This window comes from Cebus imitator, unplaced genomic scaffold (genome assembly GCF_001604975.1).
Source record: "Cebus imitator isolate Cc_AM_T3 unplaced genomic scaffold, Cebus_imitator-1.0 Scaffold849, whole genome shotgun sequence".
Classification (NCBI taxonomy): Eukaryota; Metazoa; Chordata; class Mammalia; order Primates; family Cebidae; genus Cebus; species Cebus imitator.
The window spans coordinates 178,576-196,120 of NW_016108164.1; the positions used below are offsets into that span (position 1 = coordinate 178,576).

A 17,545-nucleotide genomic window follows, 5' to 3' on the forward strand; every position below is an offset into this window, starting at 1 on the left:
GCATTCATACTCATAACCCAGTTTTATTTGCTTCCTCCAACTAAAGTGGTCCAAAATCACTTTTCTGTAAGTTTCTATACTGTCTAAAACCTTATGGTGACAAGTATTTTTTATTAATATCAAACGTTTTTATATATGAGAACTAATTCTTCAATAAATCCCAAAGTTCACTCTCTTGTTAAGTAGCAGCAGCTTTTTACTTAAAACTTAATTTTAGCTGCATTGATATCTTACATATCCTAGTTTGGTAATACAGCTTTAACTGTGACATGTAACATATATATGTTGGTAGTATGTTACTAGAGATATACATGTGCATATATGTTCTTTTTTTGCACCTGAATCACCCAGCTTTTCATAAGTGGTATGTATAATTAATTGGTCATTCAGCCTACTATCAGTATCTTTCCCCCATAACATGTATAACACTTTTCAGTTTGTGGATATCTGATACATTAAGATTTCTTTTTATAAGTATTCATTTTGAATGTGCATATAGCTATTTGACTCCTTCCAAATAGTTGTAGACAAACATTGGCTAGAACATCCCAAGATATATTGACACTATCCTGTTAGCTTCCTATTATACTTGCTAATTTAGGTCTCTATAGATGCCCTATATAATTTACAATATGCCCACTGAATATCTTTGACAAAAAGTAACATAAAGCTAATATTCAATGTAGAGTATTTTCATGTTTTTTTATAGCCCATTACAAATTGGCAATGTTTGGTTAATGTTGTGTTACTTGGAAGTAGCTACGGCTTGGACCTATTTTTTTTTTTCTAAATTTTTAACATTAGTCCATGTCTGCTGCTAATAATGGAATCCAGAAATCTACTTCCTCCAGCTTCCACTGTTAGTGCCAGTGAGCAATACTGTTGTGCAACAAAAATGTCACTTTATGTCAGTGTGAATGAGTAGTCTAAATTCCCCTACTACCATTGATTTAAACACATATATTGGTAAGAGTGAGACTGCCCATGTGTTTAGAATTTTTTAAATGAAATGATCAACAGGTGTACTTTGAAATATATTCTTCTACAAAGAGATTTCTTTCCCTTCTATATTTTGATGATTGCGTTATTATATGAAGATTAAGATATGTTCTTGCTCTTTAATAAGATTATTTAAATTATGTTTCCTCTGATTTTTTTTTCACCATTGTATTTACTAAGTTATCAGATTTACAAGAAATCTGGCACTTTAGGGTGTTCTTTTTCTCACAGAGTATATTTAATAAAAATGCTGTGTATGTAAAAATAAATAAATAAATAAAATCTAGCCCCAGGCCAGGCAGGGTGGCTCTCCCCTGTCATCTCAGAACTTTGGGAGGCTGAGACGGGCTCATCACTTGAGCCCAGGAGTCCGAAATCAGCTTGGTGAACATCATGAAATTCGGTCTCCACTAAAATACACAAATCAGCCGGGCTTGGTGGCGCGCACTTTTGGTCCCAGCTACTCCAGAGGCTGAAGTAAGAGAATCCCTTGAATTAGAAGGCTGAGGTTGCAGTGAATGAAGATTGCGCCGCTGCACTCCAGCCTGGGCGGCAGAGCGAGACCGTCACGAAGAAACAAACAACCAACCTACCCCGGCTATAACCACGTCCACCGGGGATTTGGGGAGCCGCTGCGGGAATGGGACCCGGCATGGGGCTGCGCACCGGGCAGGGAGCGGGTCACTCCGCAGCGCAGGGAGAGGGAAGGCAGGGAGACCCCTTCGCCGCTGAACACTGCTGTGCATTTTCTTCACCTTTCTGTGCATCGGTGTCCACACTGGGTTAATAAAAAATAAAGAAAATACTGTTATTATTACATGAGGTGGTCATGGAAGGAAGCCCGTAATGGCAGGCTTGGGGCCTGGGCAGGCAGCCAGCCAGTGACTCGGGCAGGCAGCCAGCGACTCGGGCAGGCAGCCAGTGACTCGGGCAGGCAGCCAGAAGGGAAGTTGGCAGAGAAAGCAGCAACTCTCCGAAAGCCCTAAGCGGGGGAGAAAGGGGGGAGCAGGGTAAATGCATATGCAATGAATTAGAGTTGACTTGGCTGAGCTCTAGCGGGTAGACGCCTGAATGCGGAAAGTGTTTAAGGGAGTGTGTCTCTTCCGAGGGGAGAAGAACAGGTGCCAGACCTGCTTGTGTTTCACACTACATTCCCAGGCAATTCCTGTCAGCCAGCAAGCCCGGGGTAGTAGGTCCACTGGGTCCAGACTCTAGTTCCCTGCGCTTCCGGTCCAATGGGACAGCGGGTGTCGCAAGGCCTTTGGGAACGGCGATAGCAAGCCTTTATGAGCCGGCTTTCAGCCCCAAGGTGATTCATCTGCCAGGCTCCCCAACCAAGTCACTAGTCTTCAGCGCTCCGGGTCCCCAATGGCATCGGCCGCCAGCTCCGCGTTGCTCCAGTGCCTAATGCTTCTGCTCCAGTCGTCAGGATGGTCCCGGGCAGAGAGGGCTGGTGAGTTCTGGGATGGAGCCTAAGCAGGGCGGGGACCAAACCTGGGTGCCGTGGACTGCAGCGAGTTTCAAAGCAGGTGAGGCTTCTGGAAGGACCGGCGCGATCTCCCCGGACTGCGCCCCAGCTCAGTTCTGCTCCGCGGCTCCTTCTTGCCCGGTCCACTCCCCACTGTTGCTTTTTTCCCGGCCTCCAGCATGGCAGAGAGGAGGCTGGAAAGGAACCTCAGGAGGGTGGAGGGGCCAGAGAGCTGCCGAGGGCGAGGTGGGGCGGAAATCCCTTGTGCAGTCTGGCAGTCCCACCCGCCCTCAGGAAGCAGAAACCAGAGCCCCGGAACCCAAGCTGGGGTCAGGACAGGGATGAAGGGGGTTCCGCAGGTACAGGATCACAGACACCCCCACCAGACACAGACCTGCTCTGTTCACACCCGTTCTCCACCACACAAACCCTCCAGCACCCCCAGGGCTCCCTGTTCTTCAATTTTCCCCTGTGCTGTCCTGCAGACACTCACTTGCACCCAGAGACTCAGCAGACACTTCCCACCCCTCCCCTTGCCACCCACTGCCACCACCCAGGTCACATCCTTTCACTCCCCACCTCAGCCCAGTTGGTCACCCCAGAGGTCTCCCCATCCATGAAGGGGCCCTCACCACCTCCTACACCACGTGGCACCTTCTGCTGCTTGCCTGAGGTCATACATCAGCAAACACAGCCCAAGCTCCCCACAGAACCTGTGCAGGGGGGATGGGAAGCGCCGTTTCCTCCAGGATGACCCTGGGAACTCTGGTGAGTAGAGATGCCCACTTCTGCTCTTGGGGCCCAGACCCTCCTGTCCTTCCTACTGGGGAGCCAGCATCATAGAGATTAGTCACTGTGTAGACAGAGGTCAGGAAACTCTTTCTAGAAAGGGAGGAAGGATGCCCTGTGGTCTTTGCAGACTTTGGGTCCTCCGTTTCTGTATCTAGTCCTGTCCCTTTGTAGAACAGCAGCAGGCAATGGCAACCTGGAAATGAGGGGCGAATAGATTCGGACCATGTCCTAGGTTGCTGACCCCAGATGAGGAGATTACAGTGTCTCAGTGAAGAGTGCCCCATACCCTAGGGTGTCATCTGCAAGTGGTGTCTCAGGTGTTCTGGATTTTCATGCTGCAGTCAAGTCACTCTGGCATGGGCACTTCTCTCAGCCTTTTGTTCCATCTTCTACAACCTGTCACGTAAGAGCTGGGCTTTGGTTTCATTCGGTGTGAGTCATTCTTTTTGCAACCTCCCAAGGGCAACCTACTAGCAGATGAGAGGCACGTTCCAGGGAACCTACTGTTTCTCCAATGTTGACTACACCCTACCCACTGTGCCATGCTCCAGCATTCTCAGGGCACCCTCCCCCACTCTCCCACCTCCCACAGTCCACCTGGGTTGCTGCTGAAGATCCTGCCATCTAGGCCTTTCCTCCTGTAGCAGGCCTGGCACCTCCCTGGCAAGGTCCTGTGCTGACCCACGTATGTATAGGCCTGGGCAGAATGGGGAGATGGACACATTGGTGACCCATGGTTCCTCCACAGACAGAGACCACTGCCCAGGAAGAGAAGTCCATGCTCTGGCAGCCCAGCCCTGCAGGAAACCCTCTTGCTGTCACAGTGTTTGGGGTCTTTCCCCCACCCCAACACTCTCCCATGTTTTTTCTTTTTTCCCATAGACGCTCACTTTCTCTGCTACAACTTCACCATCATCCATCTGCTCAGACCTGGACAACAGTGGTGCGAGGTCCAAGGCCAGGTGGATCAGAAGAATTTCCTCTCCTATGACTGTGGCACTGACAAGGTCTTATCTGTGGGTCGCCTAGAAGAGCAGCTGAATGCCACAGATGGCTGGGGAAGACAACTGGAAATGTTGAGAGAGGTGGGGCAGAGGCTCAGACTGGAACTGCCTGGCATTGAGCTGGAGGATTTCACCCCCAGTGGTGAGTGGAGGAGACCGAGGACGGGACGGAAGGGAGCAGACTGTGGGCTCAGGGGCTGCACCGTGTGCGGGGAGAAGACATTAGACATGGGGCCTCCATGAAGCCCAGCAGCAAGGGCAGGACCTGGAGGAGACAACAGGGCCAGATGAGAAGGGGCTCAGAGGAGGAGGATGTGGGGCAGGGAAGGGAATTTGTAAAGACCAGAGCTGATCTCTTTCTGATTGGGGACAGGACCCATCAGGCTGCAGGCCAGGATGTCTTGTGAGTGTGAAGCCGATGGACACATCCATGGATCCTGGCAGTTCGGATTTCATGGACAGAGGTTCCTCCTCTTTGACTCAAACAACAGAAAGTGGACAGTGGTTCATGCTGGAGCCAGGCGGATGAAACAGAAGTGGGAGGAGGACAGGGAACTGACCGCGTTCTTCCGGAAGGTCTCCACAGGAGACTGCAGGAGCTGGCTTCGGGACTTCCTGATGTGCAGGGAGAAGAGGCTGGAGCCCACAGGTGACTACAGGGGAGCACTGGGAGCGCCTGGAGATGCCATCAAGTTACAGCCTTGTCTGTCAGTGTCTGTGGTGGGTGCGGGTGTATGGGCATGAGTGGGTATCAGTGTTTGTGGGTGTGTGAGTGTGTGAGTGTGAGCGTGTGAGTTTGAGTAAGAACATGACCCCTCATGGGGGACCCCTTTTGGGGGCGCCTGTGCTCTCCCATCCTCCTCTCCCTTCTCCCTCCTGACTCCTCTTCCTCACTGCACCTGCTTCTGCTCCCCTCACTGTGGATTTCTCGCCAGCCTCAAAACTATGCGCATTATTGTGTTTCTAGACCTTTCTCCTTAGATTTCCCTCCTCCTAGGATTACTTTTCCTTTCCTCTCCCCTTGGTCTGTTTCTGGAAATCCATCAAAACTACCTTCAATGCCTGCCTGGAGATCCTCCCTCCCCCACCCTGGGGCATCACCTCTTCTTCTGCCACAGCAGGAGGGTGAGCTGTGCTGTCACCTTGCTTCTCTTAGTGGCTGTGTGAGCTCACTGAGGACAGGGGACACCCCATCTCCCTTCCTACCCCAGCACCTGTCTCTGGGGCTGCCCCATAGCAGGGGGAACAAAACCTTTGCCTTGTAGGATGAGCTGGGGTGACAGGAGCAGAGGAGGTGTGTCTTCAAATGTGGGGCCTGGGCAAGGGTTGTGATGCTTGTGTTTCCATTTCAGCACCGCCCACCGTGTCCTCAGGCACAGACCAACTCAGGGCCCCGGCCACCACCCTCATGCTTTGCTGCCTCTGCCTCATCCTCCCCTGCTTCCTCCTACCTGGCATTTGAGGTGAGTCATTTAGAGTGACAGGTACTGTGGGCAGAACTGGGAGGGTATCAAGAAGAAGATGGATGAGGAGGGAGGATGGGAAAGGGGAATTCCCAGAGTCCCCCGCCTCCCCATGGCCGGGACCTTTCCATCCTGTAATGAGACAGGTGAATGAGACCTTGTGTCGCTTGTTGGCAATGACTTGGGCAGCTCAGTCCTGGACTTGGAGGCCAGCCTTAGGGAGGCCTTCTCAGCCCGTGTTCCACCAGGAGTGCAGAGCCAAGTGCTGAGAGGAGCAGAGACTGTAACAGCAGAAGGAGGCGACTGTAACAGCAGAAGGAGGCGACTGTGCCAGTGTGAGCCTCGTGGCCAGCAGGCCAGGCAGTGCCTGAGATTGGAGTCCGCCTGGGGTTTTGTGCGGTTCCAGCTCGACTGACCCTGTGCTCCCTCCCATCCCACAGCTGTGGAGCTGATATTTCCCCAGCAGCCTCTAGTGGGGAAGAGTGGCTGGAACAAGGTCATTCTGAGTCGAATTTGGGAAGACCAGGACTCATGTTCCTGGCAGGACCGTCATTCCTCATGGCATCCCTGACTCAGTTCTAATCCCTCCCCTCCTGTTCATTTTGGTTTGAACAACCTGTGCCTGCAGCTGTTTCTTCCACCTTTCTAGAGCTCAGAATTGGAGCTTCATTTTCAGTCTTGCATTCCTAACGTTTTCAAACAGGGCAGGGGATAGGAGAGCCATAATCTGTGAAAGCCGTGAACCGAACTCCTGCAGTCACTGGGGGCTCTTCCGTGGTGCACCATCCCATGAGGGTGGATCAGAGGGCGTGGTCAGGACTTCCTCCCTGGCTGCCCTCCCTCCCTGGGATGCCTTTCCTCACCACCTGCTCCAAAGTGCTTTAGGAAGTACAGCTCCTCACCTGGGGGTAACCCCCCATATAGGTACTGAGGAAGGAGAGCTAAGCAGAATCCTGGCACAATGAAGACCTGGAGAATATCTCAGTTTATAGTGTTACTACTCAGTTATTTTCCTTTATACAATCCTCTCTATATAATCATATATTAGTTCATAGAATGAGTGCCTAAAGAATATCTTACCACTCAGTTATTTCCATAATAACTATATCTTAGTTTATAATCAGAGGAATGCCTAGAGTAGATACAGTACAGAGCATGAATTAAGGAATAAGCAGCTTATAATCGGAAGAATGCCTAGAGCAAACACAGTGCAGAGCATAACTTAAGGGAAAACAGTTATACCAGGACAAGAATCCATGGCCCAGGCGGCAGCGTTCAGTATCATAAAGATACCCGCTGCATGGCACGCTTGGGGCAAGAGCCACTCCTCCTGATAAAGGAGTTGTAGGACCTTGCTCCAGTTCTTGTGGAAGGCTGCCCTCAGACCGGCAATCCACCTTGGTGACTGTGAACTTTATCAGCTCTCGTTACTGTGCTGCCCAAAAAGCATTCCCCTATAGAACTCACTGGAAGCTGCCAGCAGGTGGCATAGACCCTGACAGCTCTGTCACTGCTGTGTGACTTAAAGCATCCTCCTATAAATCTTCTTAGTAGCTTGCCCATAGACAGAGGTACTGCACACTGCACCCTCTTCACTGAGCATGGCCCACATCCATGCCTCGGTGACATAATGGAGGTGGACCCCTTACTGCACACGGCCCTTGCTTTGATGGGAATGAGCCCCTTGCTGTGCACTGTCCACCTCCCAGCCTACGTGACCTAATACAGGTGGACCCCTTGTTTTATTGTTCACGGCCCTGTCACTATCCTTAAAGATGACTTCACTCACTGCCCTGTCCCCTAACCTATACACAATAAATACTCACACTTCCGGACATTCAAGGCCTCACCTGACTCTACTCATAGGTGGTGCGGCCCCCCCCAAGCCCAGCAGCATTTTCCTTGTACTTCTGTGTCCTGTCTCTTTATTTCTCAGATCCTGCACCTCAGCACAGCATAAGGGACACCCCATGACCCTGTGGGGCCATCAGCCCTACACCTGGCCACATGGCATCCATCACGGTGCTTGAGAAATGATGGGACGTTGGTGGATATTGTGTGCTATGAATCCAATTTTTCCAAATCTGGACCTCAGCCCAGCCACCTATGATGGAACCTTGCAAGTCAAGGTCATGAACAAACTTTTAATAACTATTGGATATAAACTAATGAGGTAGAACTGTCATATCCGAATGAAAGAGGTGGATGGTACTGTTATTTCCTTTTGCTGTCAGAGGGATGTTGACAATGGCAAGGGGGGATGATGGTGAGATCCCAGGTGTGGTGGCTTCTTGGTCCACTTGGCTTGAACACATGCAGGAGGAGGGTCTGTGGCCCCTTGGCCATGTTGGTGGCCTCCTTTCTCAAGCTTTAACTTGTGCCCTCCCTAGCAACAGGGAGTCATGGATTAATGTCACCTGTCATGCCTCTCTCTTTGGGGAAAATATTAAAAGACTCAAATCCTAGCTGTGACTGCCCTTAGGCAGGGTGAGCCTGGAGGCTGTGGCCCCAAGGTGATGTCCAAAGGCTGCCTCGGAACCCTGGAGAGAGCAGGGCCCAGCCGGCAGCCCAATCTGCCCTCCAGACTGCAGTTCACTGGCCTTTTCGCAGCCAGGCTAAGATAGGCAGTGCTAGGAGCTTCCCACCGGCCACAGCAGCTGCCTGGTATCGTGTGGGGCTGGCTTTTGGAAGTTTAACATGCTTGCAGCTAAGAGTGTAGAGCTTTCTGTGAAACACTGGCAGCTCTGAGGGCTTGGGTTTTGGTAGGGGACTTATTGTCTGAATTGCCACAAGCACCTTCAGCTCCTGGGTGGGTGGTTGGGTTGGTTAGTTGGTTGGGTTGTTTTAAATTTAATTTTTCTTTTCCTGAAGTTTGTTAGAAACCAGACCTATGTCAGCAAAACCATGGCCCAGTTCAGCTGCCATCCGGTGGGGGTGCTTAATCAGTGGTGTTGGGATTCACGAAACATGTTTTGGAAATGAAAGGGAAGATGATGCACTTGCATTGTAAAATGGTTTACAATAAAGTTTGGCATCTTAAAAAAGGAAGGAAAGAAAATTCATATTCTTCCACCTAACATTCCTTTCTACTTCTTATCTTTGCCACATGTCCTGATTTATTGTGCCCAGAAAACACTGGTCCCACCATGTCCTAAGTTACCATCTAAAGTGTAGTGAACACGTGAACAAGAAAGAGGGCCCTGCCCCAGTCACTGCCTCTGATTTACTCACTTACAGAGTTCGTACAGCCTCAGCACCAAAAATGAGCTGTGCACGCTTCCCTCAGGAAATCAGACAAAATCCCTGCTCCAGTGGGGACAGCAGGTGAACATAATGAGCAGGTGCATTGCATCCGATGTAGGAAAGTGACAGGTGATTCACGGGGTAGGGAACAAAGTTGTGAAAAGGAAGAGTAGGAGGAGATCCCCCAGGTCCTCAGTAGCCTGAACTGAACAGGAAGGTTTCCAAAGAAGGTGATATGTGAGTCCCGGCTTCAAGGAGGTGAGCATTCTCGCAGGAGGCAGGAGGCAGGCCTGCGAATATGGCCCAGAGTGGTCCAGGATAATCCAGAAGTCACTTCCATAACATTTTCAAGACAACCCCAAAACAAAAGAAATACCCAAGAATGTATTAACTAATTAGGACCAAACAATAAATATTTGTGACCTAGTAATTTCATTGCTGTTTAAGAAAATACTTCACATAAATGGAAAAAGTAGTATGTTTATTTCTTTTTTTTTTTTCTTTCTTTTTTAGCTTAAAGGGCTGGGTGTCATTGATCGACAGCAGTTTTACACATTTGTTTCCTTCCCATGGTTGTTTCCTTCCCAGCGCAGGCACAGAGCTCTGGAGAAGGGCAGTCTCTGAACAGGGGAGCCAGGAACGCAGGTTGGACATGTCTCTGGACACATCTCTTCAGCAGCATCTGGGCAGGAACCTCTGGGAAGATGGAGGCCTGCCTTCTCAGTTCAGACACATGTGCCTCATCCAAAAATCTTCCAACAGCGACAGGATGGAGGCCACACGTGGACCCAGGCGGACACCTGTGCTCCCCAGTCCATCACACACTGCCCTGCCTGCGTGCTGCCAACTGCTGATGCCCAGGCCAGAGCTCCAGCAGGCCCCAAATTGGGACCTAAAGCCAGTTTGCATGGGCACTTGACAGTTTTTGGTAGGGAGATGGATAAAAAAGTAGATGGATGTGAGAAGAATGAAAGGGTTTCATGTGATGGACTAATTAGAGATATGAAGTGATTCTACCTTTATCTTCTTCACTTTAAGCCCATCATGAAATCTCCAGTGATTTCTGGGACGGGGGCAGAAGGAAGGCAGTGTTAAGACCCATCGGGTCTGTGGCCCAGTCGGCCCGTGGAGGAGCAGGCAGGGTGGCCCTCACTGGGCCTGTCTCTTGAGTTCCCCTGTACTCTTTTTACTTGAGTGTGTACCTTTCCTTTTACAAGAAATCTCTGTCCTTTGTTTCCTACTTGTCCTTGAATTCATTTCCTCAGACGGTGTTAAGGGCGCGACACCTGCTGGGGTCACTGTCTCATCAGCGTTTGGGGTCCTCCCCTTGCCCACTGGCATCAGATGAGGAATGCCAACGGCAGTGAGCCCAGGAAAAGGTGCTCAGTGTCCACAGCCCTCAGGGAAAGGAGCACGGCCTGTCCTGCCAGGCAGTTAGGTGATGTTACCAGAGCCTCCTCTGCAGCTTCCAGCTTGTGCAGCTCCATCAGGCCGTCCCCTGCAGTAGCCAGTGCAGATCACAGCTGGCGATCAGAGTTGGCGATCAGCTTAGCCGCCTTGGAATCTCCCTCAGCAGAGATGACGGCCGCCTTTTTCTGCGGCTCAGCCTTTTCCACCACAGATCTGGCCCGCTCTGCTTCCTGCTGAGCCACGTGTTTTGCTTCTAACGCTTCTGTGAACTCCTTCCCGAAGTCAGATGTGCCAAGAACACATTGTCTAGGATGAGCCCAAAGGTGGCTGCTCGCTCTGCAAGGTCCTCGCTCACCTGCCTGGAGACCAGCTCTCTCTGGGTGATTGATCAGTTCTCCAGCATCAAAGCCAGCCACCACTGACCTGAAGCTCTCGGTCATGAAGGACGGCAGCTCACGCTCATCATAGCCCTCTCCGATGCAAGGAAGCTGGCTAGTGACAGATTACTTGTTTTCATGGATTATTCAGTCAACCACAATGAGAGGTCAGAATCACCCTACAGATTTGAAACTTCTTCAAGATTTGACAAATGCACATTCTCATGCCAATTCTATTTTTAGGAAGCTGTGGCTGAAGAAAACATTATATTGTATAGCATTGCCCAAATTACTTACACAGAATTTTAAAACTACATAACGTCATACAACCATGTGAAAAGTAAAAATAAAAAGCAGTAACTTTTTGGGCCAGGAGTGGTGGCTCATGCCTGTAATCTCAGAACTTTGGGAGGCCAATGCTGGAGGACCGCTTGAGGCTAGGAGTTGGAGATCAACTGTGGCAACATGGTGAGACCCTGTCTCTACAGAAAATTTAAAAATTGACCAAGAGCAGTAGCATATGCCTGCAGTCCCAGCTCCTCAGGAGGCTAAGGTGGGAGGATCACTTGTGCCTGGGAATTTGAGGTCGCAGTGAGTCCTGGTGGTGCAGTGGCAATTTTTTTTTGAATAATACAAAACTGTGTTTAATACTAATAAAAACAGAACTTCGTGCTGCTCTCCCTGGCTTCCATGCGAGGACTGCAGGCCCTCTGAACTGTAGTCCAATATGGGAAAGGTTGGCAGCCTGGGATAGCAGATGCTGCAGGGTCAAAACAAGGATGAGCCCAAAGGCAGCTGCTCATCTGTAAGGTCATCTCTTAGACACTTAAGTGGAAGGAGGAAAAAAAAAAGGAGGAGGCCGGTCAGGTGAGATCTGCATCCAAGAGGGTTAGAGGTGGGTTAGGGGCGTGGAGGCACCAGAAAGGGGAGGGTTGCATGGAGTGGGAGGGCCAGGGGGCAGGTAGGGGGAGTGGGGGGCAGCAGCTCCCCCTGGAGCCTATGGTCACTGAGGGAGGGAGCGCGGTGAGGGGTCCACCAGTTTGCAGTGGGAAGAGCCACAGCTGCCAGGCAAGTAGGCTGCAGCGTAGTTGGGGGGTCTGTACCCTAAGCCTCTGCTCCGCTGGGTGGTCGCGTTTCCTGGCCCCCAGAGCGGGCCTTCGCCAGTCAGGCTGCCTCTTCTCTGTCCGCAGCGGGAAGGTCCGGCGCCCGCGCTCTTGGCCTTGCACCGAGGCCTGTGCTTGTGTCGGGGTCGTCGCGCAGGTGCGGGGCGCGGAGCCGCTTGGCCTCCTCCGCGAAGGGTCGCTTTTCGTCCTTGCCCAGCAGCTTCCACGCGCGCCCGGGCGCTTTAAGATCTCCGAGTTGTGCATCTTAGGGTTCTGCGGCGCCATGTGTCTGCGCTGAGCGGAGCTCCACACCGTGAACGCCTTTATCTCCAGGGGCTGCGCCCCAGGAGCCGCGGGGCTCCCAGCTCCCTTCCCCTCTGGGGTCCCGAGGACGACGAGGCAGTAGCCACGGGAGCCAGAGGCTCCAGGCTCCAGGCCTGGTCCTGTGAGGAGACCAGTAACGCCATGGGTCAGAAGACGCCTTAATAGGGTGTCCTGAATGCCCTCCCCTCAACGTGAAGCGTCGATCCTGAAAAAAGTATACTTCATCCCTAAGCCCAGCGCTTCAGGTGGAGCCTGTGCTTCCAAACAGTTGCCTGTTACCCGGGCGCTTTAGCCTGGGCAACAGAGAGCCTGTCTTAAAGAAAACAACGGCAGAAATAACAACAACAATTTAAAACTCAATAAGTTAAATTAACAGAAGAATTATGGGACCCAAAAAGCCAAGTAATGCAATTTTTCACATTTGATGAATGAGAGGGCTTGCTGAGTGTTAGTATTCTCAGAAGCTTCCGCCTCATGAAATCTAATTCCCTCTGGTGAATCCGCTCCCTAGTCCAGGTCCTCTGAGGACCAGGTGCCTCCATGGGATTCACAGGATGGATTTCATTGGTGGAAACCCCAGGAGAACCATTCAGCGGGACACAGTTCTGACACCAAGTACAGGAGGGAGGGACAGGAGGCGGGGCAGGTGCATCCTACACTGCAGTGAATGGTGCTGGGACCCCTGGGTGCCGCATGCAGAAGAATGAGGCGGACCCTTCCTTCCAGCATACACAGAAACTAGCTCTAGATGAATGGCAGATGTCCACCGAACACATGAAACTATGAAAGTCTCAGAAGAAAATAGAGCAGTAATTTTTTGTGTGTTTTTGGAATGTAAATCTTTTATTAAAACAGTTGTCTTTCCACAGTAGTAAAGCTTTGGCATATACAGTATAAAAAATAATCAACCATAATTATACCACATTCCTCTTATCAACTGCATACTAAGTGTTTTCAATACAATTTTTCCATATAAAAATATGGGGAAAAATTGATAAATGACAGGAAAGAGAAAGGTATTTCTAGGCAATTACTAGGATCATTTGGAAAAAGTGAGCACTGTGGATATTTAAAATATCACAGTAACAAGGACATGTGTTCCTGCAGTATCGCGGGCCAGAAACTGAAGTGAAGTGTTTGAGTAACTTTCCTACTTAAAATTTTGGTCATATCATTTCAATACATTTTACATCTTGGTTGGCTGTATATGCTTTCCTATTGATCCCAAACCAAATCGCAAGTTAGAATCACTTCATTTAAAACACTGAGCGGCATTGGCACTGACTACTTTGAGGCAGAGCAGGCAGTGTGCAGCTCCCATTCATAAGAAGACTCAGGACACTCCCAGGGTGATGCTTGGAGAAGCTGTGAGTGGAACTGAAGCTAAAGAACTCCCTCCAGAGCAAAGGGCTTAAGAAAGACGAGAACTCTAACATGGGTCTGCTAACATCACTCCAGTTTCCATGGACCTTGGCAGAGAGACATGCTTGTTCCTCTGGGTTGGAAAGATTTACTCTGGGGAATCTTCTCTATCAGCCTATATATCTAAAGGCATGAAGCACCCAACTGGGCAATTAGCATTAGTGTTTGTTCTCTGATGGTATCTCTGAGAATACTGGTTGCAGGAGTGGCCAGTGCAGGCTTCAGGCCGGGTTTCCCGCCCCCCATTTTGTGGCAGTTGTCACAGCGCCAGTCCTGCTGACCTCCTAAGCATGTGCACAGGCAAATGGCACAGAGATATTCCTTCCAGCAGTAAATCTTTGTGACCCCAGATTTGGCAAACGCTTAAGTACTATATGCCAATAGTGCAAACGTCAAAATAAAAGGTCATTTAATTTCATTTCATGCAAATGTAAAACTTCTGTGCTTCAAAAAGGACTCCCTTTAGAAGGTAAAAGCAATTTAAAACTGGAGAAAGTATTTGAAAATCATATATCTACTAAGGGACTGGTATCCTGAATACGTAAAGAACTCTTGCCACTCAACATTATAAAGCAAAATAACCCAATTTAAATATATGCAAAGACTTTGAGTAGCGACTTCTCTAAAGTGAGACAAGCATACTACAGGCTGATCGCAAAAGAAGAGAAAATTTTAGGCAGCAGTTTCAGGTGAGCAGCAAAAGGAATCTGTTGAAATACCTGAAGAGGCTTTGGGCTAAGACCCTAAGACAACATTGATCAAGCCAGCTAAGAATGAGTGGACCCAACATGGCCCTGGATTGGACCTCAGTTTCCCCTAAGACCTCATTATACACTCATTAACATACTAAACACACACCCACCAGCGTCCTGGCAATTCTGAGACTACCAATATTTGGTGTAAAAATGGGTGGCACAAGAGTTCTGAGAAATTTCCACCTTCTTCCAGGAATTTTCATGAATATTCCACTCCTTGGTTGAAGACACCCAGAAAGGCAGCAGCCCCAACCCCATGCACCTGCCTCTCTCTTGAGTTCCCCTGCACTTTACTTGAGTATGTACTTTTTCTTTTACAATAAATCTTTGTCTTTTCTCTATTTTCCTATTGGTCCTTGAATTCATTTTCCCAGGGGGTAGGAAAATGATACCAGCTGGGGTGGAGGTCTCATCAGCGTTGGCGGACCTCCCCTTGCCCACTGGCATCAGAAGAGGAATGCAAACGTCAGTGAGCCCAGGAGAAGGCGCTCAGTGTCCACAGCCCTCAGGGAAATGCCAATCGTACCCTCAGGGGACGCCTCACCCCCCTGGGATGGCTGACCCCAAACAGTGAGGGTGGAGGGGCTGTGGCCTGCGTTATTTACAGGGCAGAGAGCAGGAGACAGAGAGTCGGTGGCCTGTGGGGGTGTGTGCGTGTCACTCTCTCCCCATTTTCGTGGGAAAGGTTCTCCTTGTTCTCAGGCCCTACCTGCTTCCTTCGGCTCCCTTTCTCCTGCCCTGTCTGATCCTTCTTTTCCACCAATTTCAAGGTTTTCTCCGCCTCACGATGTCCATGTTCAGTTCCCACAGCCTAGCAGAAAAACAGCCCTGGACTGCAAGCGGCGGGGTCGGGGAGGCGAAACACGGAAGCCCCTGCGGACCCTGGACACTCAGGAGCTAGTGCGTCCTGGTGCCTTCCTGCAGCAGCTACAGAGGTAGGAGGATGGGGAGGTGGTCCTGGCGGGGGACCAGAGTCAGAGCCCCAAGGATCTGAGCGGGACAGTGATGTCTCCACACTGAACCGGTGCAAAGTCCCCGCGAGGATGAAGGAGGAACCTCGTGGTCCTCACCCCAACAGGCCCCGCAGTTTCTGAATCCTCCTGACATGGGAACTGCCTGTCCCTTGCGGCGATTGCAGAGTCCTCCCAGGACTTCCAAAGGCCATTTTGCCCGGAGGCTGTGGACCCGGAGGCCCGGGGGCATCGGCTGGCAGCCGGACACCCGCTCCGGGGTCTCCACCCTGCAGGACCTGGATCCGGAGCTCCAGCGCAGCGGACGCCCTGGGAGGAACCGGCAGAACCCGGAGTGGACGCAGCGGGTGGAAACTGAAACCCCCAAGAGAGAACTTTCCCGAAACTCATCTGTGGTTGAAATCAGCAATCACTTGTAATATCCCCGCTATGAAAACAGCGTTGGGTCAATATCTAGAACCAGTGCCTGGTCGCATCCCCGCAAGCCCCTGTGCAGGTTCCGCGTCCCCGGATCCTCGTGGCCCCTAAAGAATCTGGCGAGCCCACTCGGTGACCGTCCCTGGGGCTCCCGGCCCAACTCTTCCTTACTTCTTCACCTCCATATATTCAACTATTTCAGGATCATAACCATGAAAAGTCATGTGTGAAAGGGTCCCCCGCCCCTGCCTGCCTCCATTCACATTGGCCACACTACCGAAACAAAACTTTATTGGATTCTTCTCATGTTTTCAGGGAGTGTTTATGTCACTTCAAACGCATAAGAATACATATTCTAAATTCAGACTTGGATAGTTTTGAGTCTTGTTGAGCCCTGTCACCCTGTCCTTCAGAAAGCCTGTACCAGTTGCCCTCCCTCTACAGCGGATGTTTCACCATCCTCTGCCCAAGCTGGGTCTTCACAATCACACACAAGAGTGTAGCCAGCATTGCCATCCCGTGACACGAGACGCTTTAAAGGTGCATTAATTTACACAGCAATTCTGTGCCTGGAAATTTATCCTACACAATTGAATTGGGATTCATGCAGGCACAGTTTCTGCAGCATTTGGTTTCTGTAAAAGTAACTGACTGGAGACCATCTGGATCTTCATCCACAGATGCTGGTTACATCTGTTGTGATGCAGTCATTCTATGCAATGTCCGGCAGAGAAAAAAAGGAAAAAAATCTGTATGTGNGTGATGTCTCCACACTGAACCCGTGCAAAGTCCCCGCGAGGATGAAGGAGGAACTTCGTGCCCCTCACCCCACCAGGCCCCGCAGTTTCTGAATCCCCGTGACACGGGAACCGCCTGTCCCCTGCCGCGATTGTGGAGTCCTCCCAGGTCTTCCAAAGGCCGTTGGACCCGGAGGCCTGGGGGCATCGGCTAGCAGCGGGACACCCGCTCGGGGGTCTCCACCCTGCAGGACCTGGATCCGGAGCTCGAGCGCAGCGGGCGCCCTGGGAGGAACGGGCAGAACCCGGAGTGGACGCAGCCGGTGGAAACTGAAACCCCCAAGAGAGAACTTTCCCGAAACTCAACTGTGGTTGAAATCAGCAATCACTTGTAATATCCCCGCTATGAAAACAGCGTTGGGTCAATATCTAGAACCAGCGCCTGATCGCATCCCCGCACGCCCCTGTGCAGGTTCCGTGTCCCCGGATCCGGATCCTCGTGGCCCCTAAGGAATCTGGCGAGCCCACCCGGTGACCGTCCCTGGGGCTCTCGGCCCAGCTCTTCCTCACTTCTTTACTTCCATTTATTCAACTGTTTCAGGATCATAACCATGAAAAGTCATGTGTGAAAGGCTCCCCCGCCCCTGCCTGCGTCCATTCGCATTGGCCACACCACCGAAACAAAACTTTATTGGATTCTTCTTATGTTTTCAGGGAGTGTTTATGTCACTTCAAACGCATAAGAATACATATTCTGAATTCAGACTTGGATAGTTTTGACTCTTGATGAGCCCTGTCAGCCCGTCCTTCAGGAAGCCTGTACCAGTTGCCCTCCCTCTACAGTGGATGTTTCACCATCCTCTGCCCAAGCTGGGTCTTCACAATCACAGACAAGAGTGTAGCCAGCATCACCATCCCGTGACACGAGACACTTTATTTTTTTTATTTTTATTTTTTTATTTTTTTTTATTTTATTTATTTTATTTATTTATTTTTATTTTTTCCCATTTATTTATTTTATTGTATTTTAGGTTTTGGGGTACATGTGAAGAACATGCAA

At 50.4% G+C, this 17,545-nt stretch overlaps 2 protein-coding genes and 1 pseudogene across 2 annotated transcripts in view; 2 read left to right on the top strand and 1 right to left on the bottom strand.

The window, feature by feature from the left end:
- Positions 1 to 2,070: 2,070 nt before the first annotated feature.
- Positions 2,071 to 17,545, top strand: part of LOC119469801 (UL16-binding protein 2-like) — a 38,137-nt gene continuing 22,662 nt past the window's right edge. Inside the window, 2 exon segments of the mRNA XM_037735590.1 lie at positions 2,071 to 2,120; positions 3,090 to 3,235. Coding sequence (XP_037591518.1) covers positions 2,071 to 2,120; positions 3,090 to 3,235 — 196 coding nt within the window.
- Positions 3,974 to 5,725, top strand: LOC108297848 (UL16-binding protein 3-like). Its single transcript, XM_037735587.1, has 4 exons — positions 3,974 to 3,995; positions 4,142 to 4,405; positions 4,637 to 4,912; positions 5,616 to 5,725. The coding sequence occupies exons 1-4, from the start codon at positions 3,974 to 3,976 to the stop codon at positions 5,723 to 5,725; spliced, it is 672 nt and encodes a 223-aa protein (XP_037591515.1).
- LOC108297857 lies at positions 11,646 to 12,326 on the bottom strand (annotated as a pseudogene).